This window comes from Poecilia latipinna, unplaced genomic scaffold, assembly GCF_001443285.1.
Source record: "Poecilia latipinna isolate Pla-1442-1.1 unplaced genomic scaffold, P_latipinna-1.0 Scaffold1339, whole genome shotgun sequence".
NCBI lineage: Eukaryota > Metazoa > Chordata > Actinopteri > Cyprinodontiformes > Poeciliidae > Poecilia > Poecilia latipinna.
In genome coordinates, this window is record NW_015113955.1 from 116,771 (window position 1) to 136,385 (window position 19,615).

The 19,615-nt window shown below is 38.8% G+C and overlaps 1 protein-coding gene across 5 annotated transcripts in view; it reads left to right on the forward strand.

Annotated features, from left to right (window-relative positions):
• Positions 1 to 19,615, forward strand: part of asap1b (ArfGAP with SH3 domain, ankyrin repeat and PH domain 1b) — a 73,101-nt gene that overhangs the window by 42,586 nt on the left and 10,900 nt on the right. For 2 of the 5 annotated variants that reach the window (XM_015055862.1, XM_015055863.1), the window contains 14 exons: positions 1,543 to 1,630; positions 2,240 to 2,288; positions 5,900 to 6,066; positions 8,309 to 8,442; positions 8,680 to 8,771; positions 8,842 to 9,028; positions 10,383 to 10,468; positions 10,819 to 10,934; positions 11,040 to 11,107; positions 12,322 to 12,429; positions 13,377 to 13,605; positions 18,104 to 18,268; positions 19,033 to 19,111; positions 19,218 to 19,282. In XM_015055862.1, the coding sequence (XP_014911348.1) occupies positions 1,543 to 1,630; positions 2,240 to 2,288; positions 5,900 to 6,066; positions 8,309 to 8,442; positions 8,680 to 8,771; positions 8,842 to 9,028; positions 10,383 to 10,468; positions 10,819 to 10,934; positions 11,040 to 11,107; positions 12,322 to 12,429; positions 13,377 to 13,605; positions 18,104 to 18,268; positions 19,033 to 19,111; positions 19,218 to 19,282 (1,633 nt within the window). Of the gene's footprint in view, positions 1 to 1,542; positions 1,631 to 2,239; positions 2,289 to 5,899; positions 6,067 to 8,308; positions 8,443 to 8,679; positions 8,772 to 8,841; positions 9,029 to 10,382; positions 10,469 to 10,818; positions 10,935 to 11,039; positions 11,108 to 12,321; positions 12,430 to 13,376; positions 13,606 to 16,650; positions 16,720 to 18,103; positions 18,269 to 19,032; positions 19,112 to 19,217; positions 19,283 to 19,615 lie in introns of all 5 variants that reach the window. The other 3 variants (XM_015055866.1, XM_015055867.1, XM_015055865.1) reach the window with 2 other exon arrangements.

The following is a 19,615-nucleotide window of genomic DNA, read 5'->3' on the forward strand; positions in this document are numbered from 1 at the left end:
AACCTAGCTAGCAGCAGGAGAAAACCTAGTTAACAGCAGGAGAAAACCTAGCTAGCAGCAGGAGGAAAACCTAGCTAACAGCAGGAGAAAACCTAGCTAGCAGCAGGAGGAAAACCTAGTTAACAGCAGGAGAAAACCTAGCTAGCAGCAGGAGGAAAACCTAGCTAACAGCAGGAGGAAACCTAGCTAGCAGCAGGAGGAAAACCTAGCTAACAGCAGGAGGAAACCTAGCTAACAGCAGGAAAAAACCTAGTTAACAGCAGGAGGAAAACTAGAAAACTAGCTAACAGCAGGAGAAAACCTAGCCATTGTAGCCAAAGGCAGGAGAAAACATAGTTAAAAGTAGGAACACACTTAGCTAAAAGCCAAAAAAGTGAAAAAAACTGTCATTTTTTCCCCTTGTTGAAAGAATTTTGGTTCTAGTGAGACGATAATACCTCCTGAAATGTTCTTATGTTAAACAAAATTACTAAATATTGGAAAGTATCTTGTCCTGTTGAACATTTACACAGAGATAACTGCAGCCACTAAATCTGTTATTACCATAATCTGTGAATTCAGTGAGATATACAATTATTATTTTTATTTTTTTATGAAAATTAATTTATAATTTACTCTATTCTGACATTCTGCTGCCATCATATGAAAATGACTCTTTGATACCAAATGCTACATCTCATCTGTATGTTATAATTAGTTTGCATTGTTAGTTTCAGTGTTGAACTGAGTTGTTGGTTTTGTTAAGCTTGGATTGTTTAGCATCTGTAACACAGCATGAAGGAGTTAGATTTGTCTTTGTATAATGATTCTAACGATTTTTCGACAGCTGTTGTCTCTCACTCTATTTGCGCTACATGTCCAAAAGAAGAAATTCCTTAAAAATAATTTTTAAGAACCTGTTATATCTTGGTCTGTTGGCTAGATGTTTACATCTCCTGAAGCCCACTTGTGGTTAACATACTAAACTTATCGTTCATCTTAATGTGACAGCAGTTTGCCACCTCTCTATTTGTTCTTCTTCATCTGAACTCTTGGTGACTTCAGTTGACAGCAGGCCAGCTTGGCTGCAAGGCTTATCTCACTCAGCCTGTTAGCATTTCATTAGCACGTGCCCCGGTCTGTCCTCTGCCCGGACGCTGGCAGGACACGATGCTCGCTGCGCCTGTGCCAAGTAGGTGTGTTATTACTGAATAGAGATCCTTAATGGGGGACCAGGCTTCAGTTTTCTAAATAATTTGAAGCTAAAATTGCAAAGATAGTCCTAAAAAGGCTACAAGTGGAGTTTAAACATGTTTGCAACAAATATGCAAATAATTTAGATAAAAGGTTTCATCTTTTATATTGTTTTTTTGTTCAATTCTCCTTATTGTAATACAGTTTGTGGTGTTTTTCAGGTGCAATCCGCAGCAGTATTTCTCATTTTTACATGTTGGATCATTGCAGTCACTAGAATAAAAAGCGCTGGAAAAACAAAACTTATAAAATATTAACTTATAACGTGTTCAGTCCATTGGATAAACCTTACTCTCTTTATGTTTTCAGTCCAACAGGCAGCCTGTCAAACTCAACCTGCTCACCTGCCAGGTGAAGCCGAGCTCTGAGGACAGGAAATGCTTCGATCTAATTTCTCGTAAGTTTTTTTTAAAAATCTTAAATTCTTCTGCTTACCTGAACCGGTTAGAAATGTGCATACAGAAAGGAGAAAAGTAATTTTTACTTTAAATTCTGGATAAATATTAGTTTAAAAAATTGAACTGACATTGCTTTTTCAAGAAAGAAATATGTGATTTATTGTTTTCATTGTGAAATAAATTTCTTCAAGTTTCAGTGCTTTTTGAAATGATAAATATTTAACCATAAAGTAATAAAAAAAACTAAAGTCTTCCTTTGTTACACAGTATCTCAGGGTTAATAGATACTTATGTTTATTATTAACCCAGATATTATTAGTTTTTGGATTCAAATTATAGTTTGACACAAGCTGTATGCTTTTGAATTGTAAATTTAAACTTTTTCATTGATAGACAATAAAACAAACATCAGCTGTTCAAGAACATTATTTATTATCTCTGTTTTGTTGAAAAATTCCTTAGGGAGGAGAATGAATGTGTGCAAAACATTTTCTCTCTGATTCATGTGACATTTCTGAACAGTTTAACTTGTGGATGCTGCCCGTTGTGTTGCAAAATGCAAAACATTGGATTTGCATGCTTGACATCCTGGTCTGTGGTCTCTGCAGATAACCGGACTTATCACTTCCAAGCTGAAGACGAACAAGAGTTTGTCATGTAAGTATTAAAAAAATAAAAAATAATAATCCCATCTGGTAATCTGGGCCAACTTCTCATATAGTTTCAATTGAAAAAACTGGTAAAATCCAGAGTTTTTCTTACACAGGAACCATTTTATTTGTTAAATAAAACTATTACAAGGATCTCAACCACATTTTCAGTGCTAAATTTTACTGTCGATTACTACAGCAGTCTCAAATAGCGCCGAATAGATGGCAAATGCAAATAAGACGCAGTCGCAGGCACACCACATGCGACCAATCAACGGCGGTTTTAGTTTCATTAGATAAACCAGATAAAATGCTCAACAGTTTTGTTACATTGTAAGTTAGAAATATGGTGAAGGCAGAACCGTTTAAGAAGATATAGTAAAAGAAGAGGCGGTTGTTTTAGTAAATAGTAAAAGTTCTGATGCATCTGGAAACAGTTTTCATGCATAATGAGGATGTTATCAATAGCTCTGCCAGATTCTTGATGGTTTAAAACCGCCGACTGACTTTAAAACACCTTGACAGCAGCAGCTGGTGCTGCTTTCGTTTCCACATTAAGGCATTTTATAAACAGTGAAGGTCTTCACACATGAATATCTTTATCTCTCCTGAGTATTTGTAAGTGTAATAATGCTGTTTCATAAATATTATCTTCAATTTTACTTTGCTACTTTAATCCGTTGTGATTTTAAAGCAATTTTTTTACAGAATATTTTAATATTCGCCATTCTGCTTCTTGAAGAAGCTAATTATAGCCGGCTTATCTTCACAGGAAATCATACTACAGTCAGCAGCTATAAAAAAAAAACTGCTAACATAAATAAACCGCCATGTGAGACAAAGGTATAGGAATCTCCTGTCAATTTGCTGACTGAAAGTGTTCAGAAACAGATGGGGGAGGGGCAGCACTGTGGCACGGTATGCTCCTTTCATTCCAGCACTTTCTGTTGAATCTCATTAAAATAACTTTAGATCTCTTAACAGTTTTGAAACTTTTTACCCATGTGACACTTTTGCCTTACATGTCGACATCATCAGACGGCATGTTGGGTAAATAAAGCTCCAGTTCTCCACGTTTGATTCTGTATCACCAGCTTAGTCAACCTGTCGTATCTTATTCTGGATCAGTTGATCCTTTAATATGTGACAAACAAAAACAACACTAAAACTATTTGATTGTGACTTTATTTCACAGCTGAATATCACACTCTTGATCCCTATAGACATGCACTATTCAATCCATACAAAGCATGAAAGATGTGAGAGCAGCTGATGCTCCTCAAACTAGAGTGGATTTCCGGATAACGCCTTTTACATTTAGCAAATGGAAGTTTGGTAACACTTTATTTGAAGGGGTCTGCATAAGGCTGACATGAAACTTTCATCAACATGATTTAACACCTGTTATAAAGGAGTATTGTCAACTGTTGTTGACACTTTTAATGGACTTTATATATAAGTTTTAATGCAAATTTACTTTAAGTGTCATTATTTACCAAACAGTGCAAAGTTGACACTTTTAACGCAACTTTTAAGGCAACTTTGCACTAAAAGTGTCATTATTTACTGAATGACAACAGTCATAAACATTCATGAAGAGTCATTTATGTTCATATGAAGTATTAAGTCATGTTTATGCTCAACATTTCAAATTTTTACTTAAGTCAGAAGAGTTGGCTGAAAACCCATTATCATCTATTCTAACTTTTATAACTGAATGCCTCTAGTTTGTTTTGTTTTTACTAACACTGAGTCAGCAGTTGTAGAGTATGCACACTATTTGAAGGAGTGTGCATAAGACTGACCTGACGCTATCATGAACATTTAATGAATGTTTACAGTTGTTGTCATGAAGTGTCTTTTGGTAAATAATAACCCTATTACTGCAAAGTTGCATTAAAAGTCCATTAATAGTGTCAACTTTGCATTAAAAGTGTCATTATTTACCGAATGACACGTCATGACAGCAGTTATAAACATTCAAGCAGACTCCTTCATGTTGATAACAGATGTTATCTCAGTCTTATGCACATCCCTGTAAGTAAAGTGCTACCCGTTTATCTTCTGGGATACTCGTTTCTTTTTTTCTGATCACGTGAAACTGTGTTCATCCTTTTCGATGCATATGCTCTCCGCTGTTTCCCGTCATGAACTCCAAATGAAGCGCCTGCATGTTACTGGGACAGAAATGTCCACTGTCCCACTGCTTGTGCACCCACCCAATGCCTCAGCTGGATTAGAAGCACATTAAACTTCACATTTTGATTCAGCTGCTCCTTAAAATGGCCCCATTTCTTCACACATCTACATGTAATCTAACAGATCCTTTTGCGCCCATTCTGTGGGGGCTCCTCACAGCTTTAGAGGCGTAACAAATGGAGTCCAAATGTCAGTCTCATTAAGCTCTGTGTGTATACATGTGCGGTGAGCGATGAAGGGTTAGCGCTGTGCACAGGGCATGTTTGAAAGGGAGCTACAGTGCTTCCTGTCTGAGTGATGGGTAGTGACCACAGTTTTGCGTGGGTGTTTCTTTTTGAGTCAGTTGACCTTGTTCTCAGGGAAAAATAAACCTGCAAGCAGAAATAGACTGGAGGCAAGAAAATCATATTCAGAAATTAAGAGTTAAAAAGCTTTGCTCTTCTTAAAATGTTAGTTTTTCTCCCATTTTCTTTACGTTGTCTAAACAAAGGGAGTTTAGAGTAGGTTATGAAAGTGTATTTCATTTGTTTGCAGTGAGACTTTCATCTTAGTTTATAGGTGTCTTGATGGGTTAGAAATACAGTTTATTGTCCCACAGCAGGGAAATTCATAACATAAGAAAATAAATGCATACTCTGACTAAATTAGCCTGAGTAGGTTAATTTAGAAAGGAAAATGCTCAAGATTTGCATTAAAAAAGCAAGAAGAAGTGAGAAACTGTCCAAATAATAGCCGCAGAGTTGCAAAAACTCATTGCGTTTGTTGGGATGGTTTTAAAGTCTTAGAGCTGATCGGAGGAAGGATCTGTGATCATGCTTCTTTTTGCACCCAGGATGTAACAGCCTGTCTCTAAATGAGCTTTTTCAAAGATTGTGCTTTCACTTCTTTTCTGTTCTGCTGATGACCGTTTCTTTAAAATAAACTACTCAGATTTATCATGAAATCAAGCATGAAAATGCTCCTAAAGGATCAGTTCAGTTTGTTCCAGACTTGATCATTACAATGACATTTCTGCCTACTTTTACTTCGTGCCAACACGTCTCACTTTTGCACATCAGTTTATTTCTCTTACTAGTGAAATATTTCGATGAATAAAAATAAAATTTTCTAAAGACTTAATGTTGCAGTTTTTGCATATGAAATATAAACTGTAAAACTGTCAATTACCTGCTGATAGATATGTATTGCCATTACCATTACATTCCTTGAAAATGGTCTCAAAACATAAATATTATTATTTATTGGAAAATGTGTCAAGTGCAGATCTGAGTATCTGGCTGAATAGAAGCCATGAAGGACTGTTTTTATATAAACATGCAATGTTTATCAGATGATGGCAAAATAAAAAATGATGCAAGTTGTTTCTGTTTATGTTCTAAATTTTACTCTTCAGGACAATAATTCTGTCCCGTCTTGCAGATGGATCTCCGTGCTAACCAACAGCAAGGAGGAGGCTCTGAACATGGCTTTCCGAGGAGAGCAGAGCAGCGGCGGGGAGGACGGATTAGAGGACTTGACTAAAGCCATCATAGAAGACGTGCTGCGCATGCCAGGCAACGAGATCTGCTGCGACTGCGGAGCTGCAGGTCTGTGCTGCTGCCGCTGTCCACAGACACACAGACGGTGCTGAGTCGAGCCTCACCTTGTCCTGAGAAGAGGAACCAGCTTCCTCCTCTGAGCTGTTAGCTGGAAATGTTTTATTTAGACCCACAAGGCACTTTTGCTGCGTCACAGTTCGCTCTGTCTGACTGCAGTCCTGAACAAAGAACCTAAATGTTATACTCAAGTAACAGTAGCACTACTTCAATATATTAAGAAGTAAGAGTGAAAATGTATTTGGTAAAAAGTCTACTCTAGTCTTCTGTAACTGATGAAATTATCAGTCATTTAATATTTAAAAATTACATTATAAGATGGACCAAAATATAAAGTTAAGTAGAATTTTTTTGTATTTTCAGGACAAACATGACAATAATTCATATAAGTAACAAAAAATAACAAAATCAGGCAAAAGAAAAATTTCCTAAATCAGTTTCTTTTATTAAAAACTTTAACAAAAACTGTAGGTGTGAAGTTTTGGTTAAACTATATTTGTTTTTCATTCAGTGGGTAGAAAATCCGGAAATTTTACTCAAGTAAAAGTAAAAAAGTATGTGTAGCTGATCAAATTATCAATCATTTAATGTTTGAAAATTACATTATAGATGGACCAAAATATAAAGTTAAGTGGACATTTTGGTTTTTTAAGGAACAAAATGCCAAAAGTAACAAAATTGGATTTTTAAAAATTTCCCCAAATCAGTTTTTTCAATAAAAAAACTTATAAAACTTTAACAAAAAGTGTGTCTGTGTCTGGTGAATTTTTGGTTAAAACATGTTTGTTTTTCATTCAGTGGGTAAAAAATCCAAAATATTACTCAAGTAAGATTACAGATACTTCATAATAAAATTACTCAAATAAAAGCAAAAAGTAATTTAAAAAATAGAAGTTACTCAAGTAAATGTAATTGAGTAAATTAATAAACCAGAATATGAATGCTAAAGCTGTTAGCATGAAGCGTTTGCTCTCTGGAGGCCTGCAGAATTTCATGTTTCTGACAGTGAACACACACATCGCATGTTTGCATACACAGATCCACACACACCATCAGCAGCTTTCTGACTGACCGAAGGCAGGATTTTAAGCTCTGAAGGAGAAAAAAGCAACATTTCAAGGCTCGAGAAACAACAACATTACATCACTTTGTTACATAAGTCACACACGCGACGCCGACCCCTGCAATTTGAGGGGAGGGGAGGCAATTTGTCGCGTCTGTGCTCTTGTTGCTGCATCCATCGATACGCCCAGATTTGATTGTAAATGTGTTGCAGATGTCTCGTTTTCTTAATGAGATTCAGCCGCTAGTGTTGCTTTTCTCCTCTTAGCATCGCGCTACCTTGGGTAAAGAAGAAAGAGGTTGTCATTGAAGCTGAGATCCTGCTCTTCTTCCTGTGTGTGATTTGCAGCGTCATAGGTCACCCTGCAGTTATTCACTCATCGTGCTCAACATGCTCTCTGTGGCTAGCATCTGGTCGTCGTGTTTATCTGGTCGACTCGTTTCTTTTAGAGCTTTTTCTGCTGTTTTCACTGAATCACAGAGTTGGGAGATGATTGAGTTATAGCTGGCTAACATAGTGATGCTTACCTCGGTTAGTGCTTCACTGATGTTTGAGCTGTTCTTTTTAATTTGTGAGACCAGATGTTTCTGGTGGAGGGTTTAAATGTTGCTTGGTTACCAGTTGAACAAACATCTGGTGGCGGCAGAGATCAATGAAACTTCATCTGTTTCTAAAACAGGTTTTTATCTGTTATGACAAAATGAACAGCTAGAATAAATGAGGTTCATCCGTCCGTCCATCCATATAATTTTTAAATGTTTGACTGTGGAAGTATTTGTTGTTTTTTCATAGTTTTTCATCCCTTTAGAAACTGGCCAAAGGGGAATAAGAAAAACGCCTCTTCTTCTTCTTTTTTGACATGATTGGCAATCACGTTTCCTGGTGATCATGTTAGATGTCTGTTTGCTGTGTTAGCATCCAGATTTAGAAACCACTCCTCTGTTGAATTGTTGCGCAACATAAATATCGTAAGAGGAGAAGTGTGTGTATTAATCAAGCTGTCAAATCAACTCCTGCTGTTATTTTAGTCAGACACTGAAGGCCTCAGTTTGGAGTTGTTGTGTGTTAGGTTTGGATTTCTCACCATTTTCTGGCAACTCGTTTCATATTCTGCAGTGAATTGTTGTCGCTGCTCAGGCTGACGGACGAATCGATCTCTGGTCATTGCAGAGCCGAAGTGGCTGTCCACCAACCTGGGGATCCTGACCTGCATCGAATGCTCTGGGATCCACCGTGAGATGGGCGTCCACATCTCCCGCATCCAGTCCATGGAGCTGGACAAGCTGGGGACCTCAGAGCTGTTGGTGAGCCTCAGTAATCATTGATTATTGATTTATGTTCATCTATGGCCATGCTTCTTTTTACTAATATAAGACATGAATCCATCCGTCCATCCGTCCGTTCATCCGTCCGTCCGTCCGTCCGTCCGTCCGTCCGTCCGTCCGTCCGTCCGTCCGTCCGTCCGTCCGTCCGTCCATAGTAATTACAGCTTGTGAATTGTAATAACCTGATCTGACTGCATGTTTCTGTCTTTCTCTCAGTTGGCCAAGAATGTAGGAAACAGTAGTTTCAATGAAATCATGGAGGCCAACCTCTCCTCCCCTTCTCCGAAACCAAACCCCTCAAGCGACATGTAAGTACTTCCTCCATCCGGGCGTCTCCTTCACAGAAAACCTTCTTGAGAAACTCGACTTTGTCCTCAGGACGGTGAGGAAGGAGTTCATCAACGCCAAGTACGTGGACCACAAGTATGCGAGGAAGACGTGCACGTCGGCGGCGGCCAAGATGATCGAGTTGTTTGAGGCCATCCAGACCCGGGACCTGCTGGCTCTCATCCAGGTCTACGCCGAGGGGGTGGAGCTGATGGAGCCGCTGCCGGAGGCGGGACCGGTGAGTGGGACCGCTGCGTCACCGCTGAGCGTGTCCGGAGAGTCCTGTTGGTACATGAAGGCAAATGTTTCTGCACAACTATGTTTTTATTTTTTGTTCCATTTTGCTTTCTTAAATCCTAGATCAAGCTGAAAGGCGTGTTCTGGAAATAAACATTTAATTTAAAATGACGATTAACTTCTATTTTCCTTCTGTAGAGAAATGTTAGTTTAAGCCAGCTGATCCAGGCATATGAATTATTCAATCATTAAAAGTTAAAGTAGACTCAAGTGTTGTATTTAACTAGGTTCATCCAAAAATACCAAAGAAAGCATCTTAAGCATGCAGAGATTATGTATTATAGAACCAAAATAGGCTTCTTGTAAATCATAGAAATGCACAGAAATATGTAATATATTCACTTAAAACTCCCAGCAGTCCACAGATCTCAGAGGGTTTCATCATTAAGCGACTTGAAAAACCCAACAATAAGATATTTCTACCAACTCCAGGAAAAAAATGGGCGTAAGCAACTGGAAAAAGTCTGAGTCATCTGACAGACTTTACCACAGCAGGTGCTGCTAGCCAGCAAACCGCTGCCACTTAGATCTCCAACATCTGTGCCGATTCCTTATTCCCTTAAATTGCTACACATGTGCTCTTGTGTCTGTTCTTTTCTTCTTTTATTTATTTTGCCGCACTGCCCGTTTGCTGCAGTTTGCTCTCCGTTTGCTCTCCGTTTGCGGTGCCTCTTCAGGCGTTTAATGAAAGTTAAATAACGGGCGATGGAGACGGCACGCTTGATCAGATTTAATCCGACGTAAATGGGTCAGGGTTTTACAACGCCAACACGGTAGTTCCTCTGATTAAAAAATTAGGTGTGCGACGGTGCAGCAGAGTAACAAGGATGAGAGAGGATGTGATTTGGTGACGAAGGGAGTTGCTGCTGCTGCTGCTGCTGTCGTCTGCACTGTGAAGTCTGAGTCACCACTATCTGATCTGCTGCTGTCAGTAACTCCGATTGCTGCAAAGTGACATCCAAACCCGGGCTTTACACGACATAAAAAGGCTAGTCCATCCTTTGACCTTTTCAAAGGTGGATGCAGTAATTATTTCCTCATATTTCCATCCCTGTTTGTGAATTTAAAACCTTTTTAGAGGCAAACTTTTGCAAAAACTCAGCTTTAACAATGCAGAATTGCTATTTTTAGGAGCCATTTTGTTTACTGCAGTTTGTTTAAATCCTCAAACAACCTCTCTTGCACACACACACACACACACACACACACACACACACACACACACACACACACACCAGAATACAGAATGGACGTTGCCTCAGTGTGGCTCTGTTGTGTTTGATGGCCCCCTGCAGGAAGTTGGAGAGACAGCTCTTCACTACGCCGTCCGCACTGCCGACCAGACCTCACTGCATCTGGTGGACTTCCTTGTGCAGAACAGGTAGCGAAAAATTAATCCACACATGTGTATTAACTCTATATCTGCAAGAGAAGGAAAACTTGTCTGCAGAAACAAATTGTATTAGTCTCTTTTTATATATATATATATATAAAGCTGAAGAGCAGAGGTAGGCTTAGTGCTGCTCTGCTCAGATTCCCACAAGGCAAAAAGAAATGGGTCAAGCTCTTGCTCTCTGCTTTAATTTATTCCCTTTTTCCAATTGCTCATCCACCACAGACTTAAAGCTTTAAATAATAACCTCTCTTATTGAATGTAATTTCTTAAAATGTTGCATAATTACATGTCAGACGGACACAAAAAGTGAGGAATCAGAGTGTTTTTTCCTGCAGTGGTAACCTGGATAAGCAGACCGAGTGGGGGAACACCGCCCTGCATTACTGCTGCATCTACGAAAAGCCCGAGTGCCTCAAGTTGCTCCTGAGAGGCAAGCCGGCCACCGACATCGGTGAGTCACACTCATCCTCTGCCGTCTCTGCGTGCGCATCAGCCTCAAAGTGTTAATCATTTTTTTCTTCTTCTTTTTTTTTTTTGCGTCTTTCCCCTTCCTCAGCCAATCAGAACGGAGAGACGGCCCTGGATGTTGCCAGGCAACTGAGGAACACTCAGTGCGAGGAGGCAGTAAGTGCAGCTGGAAACGATGGACGTCGGAGGAGAAAATACAAAAATAAACCCTCCGGTTAAAGCCATGAAAACACACTAAAAACAAAAACATCAGTTTGGTTAAGTTAGAGATTTTTGGAGCTTAAAACAAACCAGATAGGATTGATGCTGAGGAGAAATGGAGGTGTTTAGACAGAACACTAGATGGCAGTGTTGAGTCTGTGTTGAGCCTCAGGCAACTGGGACAACAGAGTGGAAGAAATTGTTAATGTGCTTGTAATTAATGCAAATATGAGCAGACTGCTTTGTACCCACTGTATGTAGAATTTAAAATACATTTTACATTTATTTTTTTAGACATACAAAAGTATTCATACACCCTTATTTTGCCTAGTTTCAGCAAACTTCAATGTATTTTGTATTTTACCAACACAAAATAGTGCTTGATTTTGAATTGGACAAAAAATAAATAAATTTTACAACACGAAACACTAATCAACATTCTGAAGTGTAAAGACGGCACTTTTTGTTGATATTTGTGTTTTTATGAAGATCTTTGAACTGCCTTGCTGCTGAAATATGCGACTCATATAAACTTGATTGGTTGATTTATTCACAAATATACAGCTGAAAAGTGTGGCATGCATTTGTATTGAGCCCCTTTTATTTTAACATCACTAGTATTAGTTCTGCAACTGAAGATACCTTCATCATAAAATATGGTGATGAAAGTATCATGCTGTGGCTTTACTTTAACATTTTCAGTATGCAGATTAACACATGGTAAAAGATTTGCAGCTACAATTGCAGAAACAGGAATCTCTGGAGCTGGATACATGTTTTTAGTTACAGAATTAAATGTTTAGAACTGTTTTTGTTTGTTTCCACTTGTTGCAACCCAGCTCATCAAGCTCTAACTGGTTCTAAAGGAAAGTGGTTTAATCGTTTGCTTTTGCCAGACAAAAATATAAGCAAACAATAAGACCAAGACCCTTGAAGTCTTCTCAATTATGCTGTACTTTGTGTTGGTTTTTCACAAAATGCCACTAAATTCAGTAAATATAAAGAAGTTAAATATGTGTTAATACTTTTGCAGATCTAACTCATGATATTCCTGTTGGCCTGAGCCTTTTATGTCTTTATTCACAGAAGACACGAAAGGTAGGGCTTTTCATGAAGCATAATTTTAGATGTTGATTTGAGTGTTTTTGTGCTTCTTTTCTCTGATTCAGCTCGTTCAGGCTGCAGAGGGGAAGTTCAATCCTCACATCCATGTGGAGTACGAGTGGAGCCTCAGACTGGAGGAGATGGACGAGAGCGACGACGACCTGGACGACAAGGTGATGAAGATACGGTGTTCATGTCTCCACATCTCCTGGTTTTAAGAAACTAAATTTAAAAATGGAAGCATAAAAATCAAGGCCAGACCTTTCTGCCTTAATTTAGATTAACTAATTAAATTGATTTTAATGCATTATAAATCTTCATGCAATTATTTGCGTTTTTCTTTTGTACATATAAGAAGTATGAAGTGTTTTGGTTCTCGTGGTATTGTATTATTTCAGGTGGTGCGCTCCACATTTTTGCTCACTTGGACTTTCTGCTCCCATCCTCATGTACGACCTTAACAAAGTTGTTAAGGTTGTAAAGTTGTAATTAATGAATGTGATGGAAGTCTATATTTCTAAATACAAAAAGAAATAAAAAAAAAAAGGTCCTGAGCAGGAACTTTGTGTTGTGTTTTTGGTACGGCCATAATCTGACGCACAAGCGGTATCCACAAACAACAGCGATGGACAAAGAAGCTGCGTTTCTTTAAGAGAGTTAAGTTTTGTTTCAAAAAATGATCTGATGTGGCGTTAGAAAGGGTATTGTTGTGTCAATATACAATGTTGAAACTCTTAATTTAATGCTGTCAATCGATTAAAACATTTAATCAGATTAATCAAACTGCCTAAGTTTATAAGCACTAGATATAAATATGAACACAGTTGTGGTTCTTGCAGGAATGGTGTTCTGGACAAGCCACACTCCAACCAATTAAAATGCCAGAAATGATCTGTTTTCTTTTTTAAGCAGAAAGTAGTTAATATAATCTCCCAGAATTCAACAGCAGCTTAGGGAAACTTACTCCTCTGCATACAAGTAGCAGTCAACTTGTTCAGGGGACAACTGACAGAGAAGATATATTTTATTTTCTAGTTCTTAATGCCTCAGTTTTCCAGGTTTTTATGTTCAGGAAGTCATTTTGAGACTGATTGGTGTCTTTGTCCTCGTTCCTCTCCAGCCCAGTCCCATCAAGAAGGACCGCTCTCCCAGGCCGCAGAGCTTCTGCCACTCCTCCAGCCTGTCGCCCCACGACAAGCTCTCCCTGCCAGGCTTCATCAGCCAGAGGGACAAGCAGCAGCGGCTCTCCTACAGCGCCTTCACCAACCAGATGTACAGCGCCTCCACCGACCTCAGCTCCTCCCCCGTGGCCGACGGGCCGCCGCTGCCGCCCAGGAACCAGGGCAAAGGTCAGACATGCCTGCTCCGAGAGCGTCCGCTGTTATTCCAGCCGGGTTTCAGAGTTTATCTGCTTTTTGAAATTCAAATTCAGGATCCTGCAGATATCGATGCAAATGTGAGCTTCTAATCCAAGGAGGCATAGAAGGCTGTGCACTGAAAAAACTCAAAATCTTACCAAGTGTTTTTGGTCAAGTTTATAGTCCAAATGTCTTAGAACGATTGAAATAAGACAAAACCGACAAGTAACTTTTTAGCAAGATACAGGAGCTTGTTTTAAGAAATAGTTCCTTAATATTGATGAAAAAGTTCTAGTTTTGCTTGTGAAATAATCGAGGGAGTGAAACAAGAACTTTTTTCATAAATATTAAGGAATTATTGACTAAAAACAAGCTACTATATCCTATAAATTTACTTGCAAGTTACTTTTGTCTCATTTAAATTCTACTAAAGCATTTACACTAGTAACTTCACCAAAAATATAGACTTTGTGTTTTTGCAGTGTGTGTTATTACTGTAGAGAGAATCTGTACATATATGGATTCATTATCAGGAGAGAATTAGCAGCAGGTTAGTGGGAAGTTTCCACTTTGCTCAGTCTCCACATACACACACACACACACACACACACCCAGCAGTGGTATGCAGTTTGTCAACACACAGATCAGAGGGCGGAAATCAGGTGTCATTAGGATTACTTATAAAGTAAACTTGGAGGAAAACGCAGCCTCAGGAGAAGGCAGGTGATGATTGTGTTAAAGAAGGAACGCTAGAAACACACCTTGTCCAATTATGGTTTTTGTGCTGTCTCTGCAGTATTGCAATTAAAAATAACACTCTTCCCTCTGTCACAACATCATCAGTGTCAAAAACATCACAAAATGCTGCATAAGCCGTTTAATCTGTTATTCCAGTGTCAGCTGCAGAGCAAAACAGACCTTTAAGCGTTAAGCTGCAGTTAATACAGTTGTATTAAAGACTTTCATTATAGTTCTTCTGTTTCTTTTTGAAGAGTTTTCTTTTTCACACCAGTTTTTTTTCTTTTATTTACAGCAACACTTTCTGTTTATTTTCGCTGACTCCTACTTATGTCAGCCAATATCTCATTTCATAGTGTTTTTTTTTATTCACTCATCTGGTTTTAACTGTATATTACAATTAGCACAATTAGCGCAGTTAGCATTACTACCTTTGCTTTACTCTGTGTGGCCTTTCTGTTATCTTCTCTCTCAACTTCATTTAAAACTTCCCGCATGTACTAACATTGTGTATTTTTCACTCGGTAACAACTTCCACAGTAAAGAGTTTAGCTGTTAGCTTGAGCCAGTAGCATTAGCATGTGGTTTGTTCACTAATCAGGAAGTATTATTGAGTTTCAGACCATGAAGTCACTGATGAGGACTAATAAGGCTGAAAGATTTTGAGCTGATTTCTTTTTGCATCTGTAGCCATTGTCGACTGGATAAATGTCTGAGTTATTAAGTTGAATCTAAACCAAATAGAACCTCAGTTATTTCCAATAATGGAAAAAATGTTAACTTTTTAGCTTTCAGAAAAATGTCAGGGTGAGACTTTATGATCTGATGCTTAGGCTAAGTTGGAAGATGGAAAAGAACAAGTATATCTGTGAAGTCATAAAGAATACTAGTGTTTGTAATTGTTAAAATCAGCAATGTAATCTCAAAATAAGAATAAATTTTTTCTTGTGTTCCCAAAACATCTGGAGTTGAACTCAGCTCAGCCTGTTGAAGTGTGAATTTGTTCAGATCTAATAAAGAGCTGAACTGTGTTGCTTATGTTGGCCTGAAATCTAATCAGGGTGTTGGCCGTCTCACGGTGGACGTCCCAGCCTTCAACTGACCTCTTTGTCATGTAAACTGGTCTCTAACTGAAGACACTTCTGTCCATTTATTTACAACTCTATGCCTGTTTCTGCTGTTTACTGGGAAAGGAAATGAACTCTGTTGATTTGTAGGCTTGAAAAAGATACCCACACCAATTGAACTTTTCCACATTTTGTCACAAACTTCACTTTTTTATGATTTTTTTTTATTATTGTTATAATTTACCACTACCAACCTATGAGTAGGCTATAATTGTGAATATGACTTTTTAAAGATTGTCAGAGATTTTCATTCAGCCCCTTGAGTCTTTTCTGTAGAAGCATATTTAAAGGCTTTTGCCCATTCTAGCTCAAACTCAGACAGATTGTCACAAAATTTTAATTGGATTTTATTCTGGAATTTGACTAGGCCAAACCACCCCATTGAATCTCAGTCTGTAGAGAAATCTGTTTGGATGTGAAGTCAGAGCTAAAAGTGGTCTGATTGTGATTTAAACTTTATTCATAATTTTACAAGCATGATTTTCGGCCACTGTTTATGTCCTGATTTACCCCGTCTGGCTTCTTCTGGTGCATAATTATGGCACATGACTCATCACTGACATAAATGTTGAGTTTATGTCAGACTGCTGACGCTTTGAAAACAATTGGATGCGCACCTTTGTGGCACAGATTGGATTTTTTTTGGCGTGGTGAAAATATCAGAGTTGAACCGTTGAGATTGCTGTGAAAAAGTTGGATTTGGTGGGTTTCCTACCCAAACTGTGGATTTCTGCAGCTCCTCCAAAGTCTGTTTAGAAGTTCCTTTGTTATATAATATTCCAAAGATATGAGTTAAAGTTTGTGGTTGACAATATGTGGAAAAGTTTGCGTAACAGCTCAAAGGTTCAGTTGTTTTTTTTTTTTTTTGTTCTCTGAAGCTGATTTTAATGAATAGCTGCAGTTTGTTGTTGTAGGGCCATGTTAGATAGTTAAAGTCGATCTTTGAGACGGTAAGCAACATCCACAGATTAACCCGCTAACTCTTCAGCTTGTTTGCCATTTTCTCCTCTCTTTTTGCTTCGCTTGTCACTGATAAGGTTTCATCTTATTTTCCAGCGTGTGTGTGTGGGAGCAGCTCTTCATAAAGGCCGACTCGCTCAGAGATTCTCTCCCACACTCCTCATCTCCGCTCTGTTTTTCTTTCTCTTTTTTTGTTTCTCTATTCTTTCAGCTCCACACTTGGCATTCCTTGGCTCTCATTCGCACTACGCCACTCTGGCTGGCACCCGACCATACATCAGTGAATATCTTGGTTTAAGTTCTTCCCTCCTTTTTATCCCTTTGGTTTGTTTCCTTCTTTACAGCTCAGATGTGCAGTTTGGTGGTTGAACCATGTAGGCTCGCTATTACTGCTTGCCTATGTTATTTTTTAATCTTTCTGGAGTGATGCCCTGCCGTTACTGAGCTGTAAACCTTTAACCACAGCTGATTGCTCTCTGGCTGAGCTCTCTACTGGCTGCTTTCATCCTACTTTACTCTACATTAGTAAACTAGTGAGTCCCATTAGACATAATTCAGGAAGAAAACCCCAACAAGTATCCCAAATCCATCTTTTCACCAGTGGCTTATATTTGTATCCAGATAATTTTTGCTGTTTTGTTCTGACTCCTCCATCCCTGCTTTGGGGATTATTTTTGTTGGGTTTGTTAAGGGCTGGACAATAAATCAATAACAATATATATTGCAATAGATATATGATCGATATCAGTAATTAATACATCTGATAGGATGTTCATAATATAGAGTATTCACTGAACTCCTTATAGCTAGTTAGGAGACAACTAACTCATTCACTCTTTGGTTGCCTAGCAACTCACACATTCTTTGGTTACCTAGCAACAATTTGTTGAGTAACTTGCAGCAGCATCAGTTGCCTCATGACTGCTTAAAAATAAGCTGAATAATAACGGTGTGAATTGAAAACTGGATAAAACCACAAAGTTTTATCACAATAACAAATTTAGCTGGACAATAATTGTCACAGAAGTTATTGCGACAAACGATAATATTGAATTTTTGAGAGAATTTTAAAGAAATATAATGCTTATGTTGAGGAAGTCAGCAGAATGTCTTCCAACAGAAAAACGAATGAATGACAACAGTTTGTCTTCTCTCTCCCCTTCAAAATAAGAGCCTAAATTCTGGTGTGAAATGTATACATTTGTGTCCGCCACGATGGCAAAAATAATCTCAAAGGTCATAAAACTTTAAATTCTAATGAACATTTAATACTGGAACGGAAAGACGTTTTAAATATGTCCAAGCATCCTAAATCCAAAATAAATTAATAAAACAACATAAACAACAAATAACATTAAATATGAATTATCTGTAAACCAGTGCGCCAGACTGAAGACTTTTATCATCCAATTTTTTGGTAGAAAGTAAGAAAAGAAGAAAAACGATAAATAATACAAATGGAAATGATCATGCACTTAATTGATTTATTGCCGGAAAAGTGATGCCATCATTTTGGTAGTATTTCAGATACTGAAAAGAAAAAACTAATCAGTAATTATCAATATTGACCGATTGTGATACTTTTTCAGCCATAGCGTCCAGCCCTAGGTTTGTTTGATTCGTTGACTTCATCACCTCATGTGTCTTATGTGTCACTCCTCCAGCTCCTCCCCCATCCGGCCCTTCCTCCACACTCACACCAGGAGGTAGCTCCACCCTGTCCAAGAAGAGACCTCCGCCCCCGCCTCCTGGACACAAACGCACCCTGTCTGACCCACCCAGCCCGCTCTCTCACAGTCCGCACAGTAAAGGGGGCGCAGTAACCGGGGGTGAGACCGCAAAGCACACAAGAAACAGCAGCTAGCCGGCTCGACTCGCGGTCTCCGCTCCAGATATCAGATGGAAATAAAGAGCTGTTGTTTGAGATTAGGAGCCAGTATTAGAAACACAAAGTCATTTTCTCCATCAGACTTCTAAAGAATTTCCTGTTGGTGAAGCTTCAACCATATTTAGACGGTTTGTTAGCCTCTTCCTGTCGTGAAGTAAGAGTTTCTATACAGGATGGAGACGTACACAAGACGTTCCATCCATCCATCCATCCATCCATCCATCCACCCATCCATCCTTTCTGTGCTAGCAGTAAAGTTCAGCTTTACTACTAGCATAGTAAGCTACTTGCAGGTATTTAAATCGCAAAAGTTGTTTAATTTACGTTCAAACCCATAAAAAGTTGACTTTTTATATTGTTGGGCTTGTAATTATTCATCTCCGACTGTTTTCCTCCTTCCTGTCACACACACAGGCACGCACACACACACACACACACACGCACGCGCACGCGCGCACACACACACACACACACACACACACACACACGTCACCACCCGTCCACAGAGTAAATAGCAGCAGTTCAGATGACACACTCATCATGGAGAGCTCAGCCAGAAGACGCCCTCCCCTCATTGTTTTCTTTAACCATCACAGCATGTTGATTTGTTTCCACATTTATACCAAATTAATTAATTCCTCCGGCCGAGCTCTGATGTGGCGTTCAGTTTTTCCTCTGTTGTTGTCGCCAATGTTAATATTTCAGGAAGCGACTCCACCCCTCCGCCGGTCAGTAAGATGTCCCCCGTGTCCAACAAGTTTGAAGGCATTCCTCAGCAGCAAAGGTAACGCAGAAACAGACTCACATCTGTTGTCGCTTTTTAATCATTAAAGGTTTTCTTTGTAAAAACAAGATGATTTTCTTATGTCTGAAATTTAACATTTCTTCAGCACTACTTCAAGCAACACAAAGTCGACACTTGGTCCAAGGGTTCTTCCCAAACTACCTCAGAAAGGTGCAACATTTATCGCTCCGTTCAGGGTTCAGGCAGGAAAAATCCTGTTTCCTTCCCTGGTGTTTTCCTTCCTTCACATCTTCATTCTTTCCTTTTATCCTTGTTCCCTTACTTCATTTATTATCTTTCCTTCCTGGCTCCCTTCCTCATGTCCCTTTTTCTTTTCTTCTTCTCCTAAGAAGGAGTAAGAGAAATACTTGTCTGAGCTTTTCCCTATTTCCTTTTATCTTTGTGTCCTACCTCCCTTATTCTGTTGCTTCCTTCCTTGTTCCCTAAGTCTCATCTTTCTTTCCTTTTGTTGTGCCCATTTTCTCTTTTCTTATGTCCTTTTTC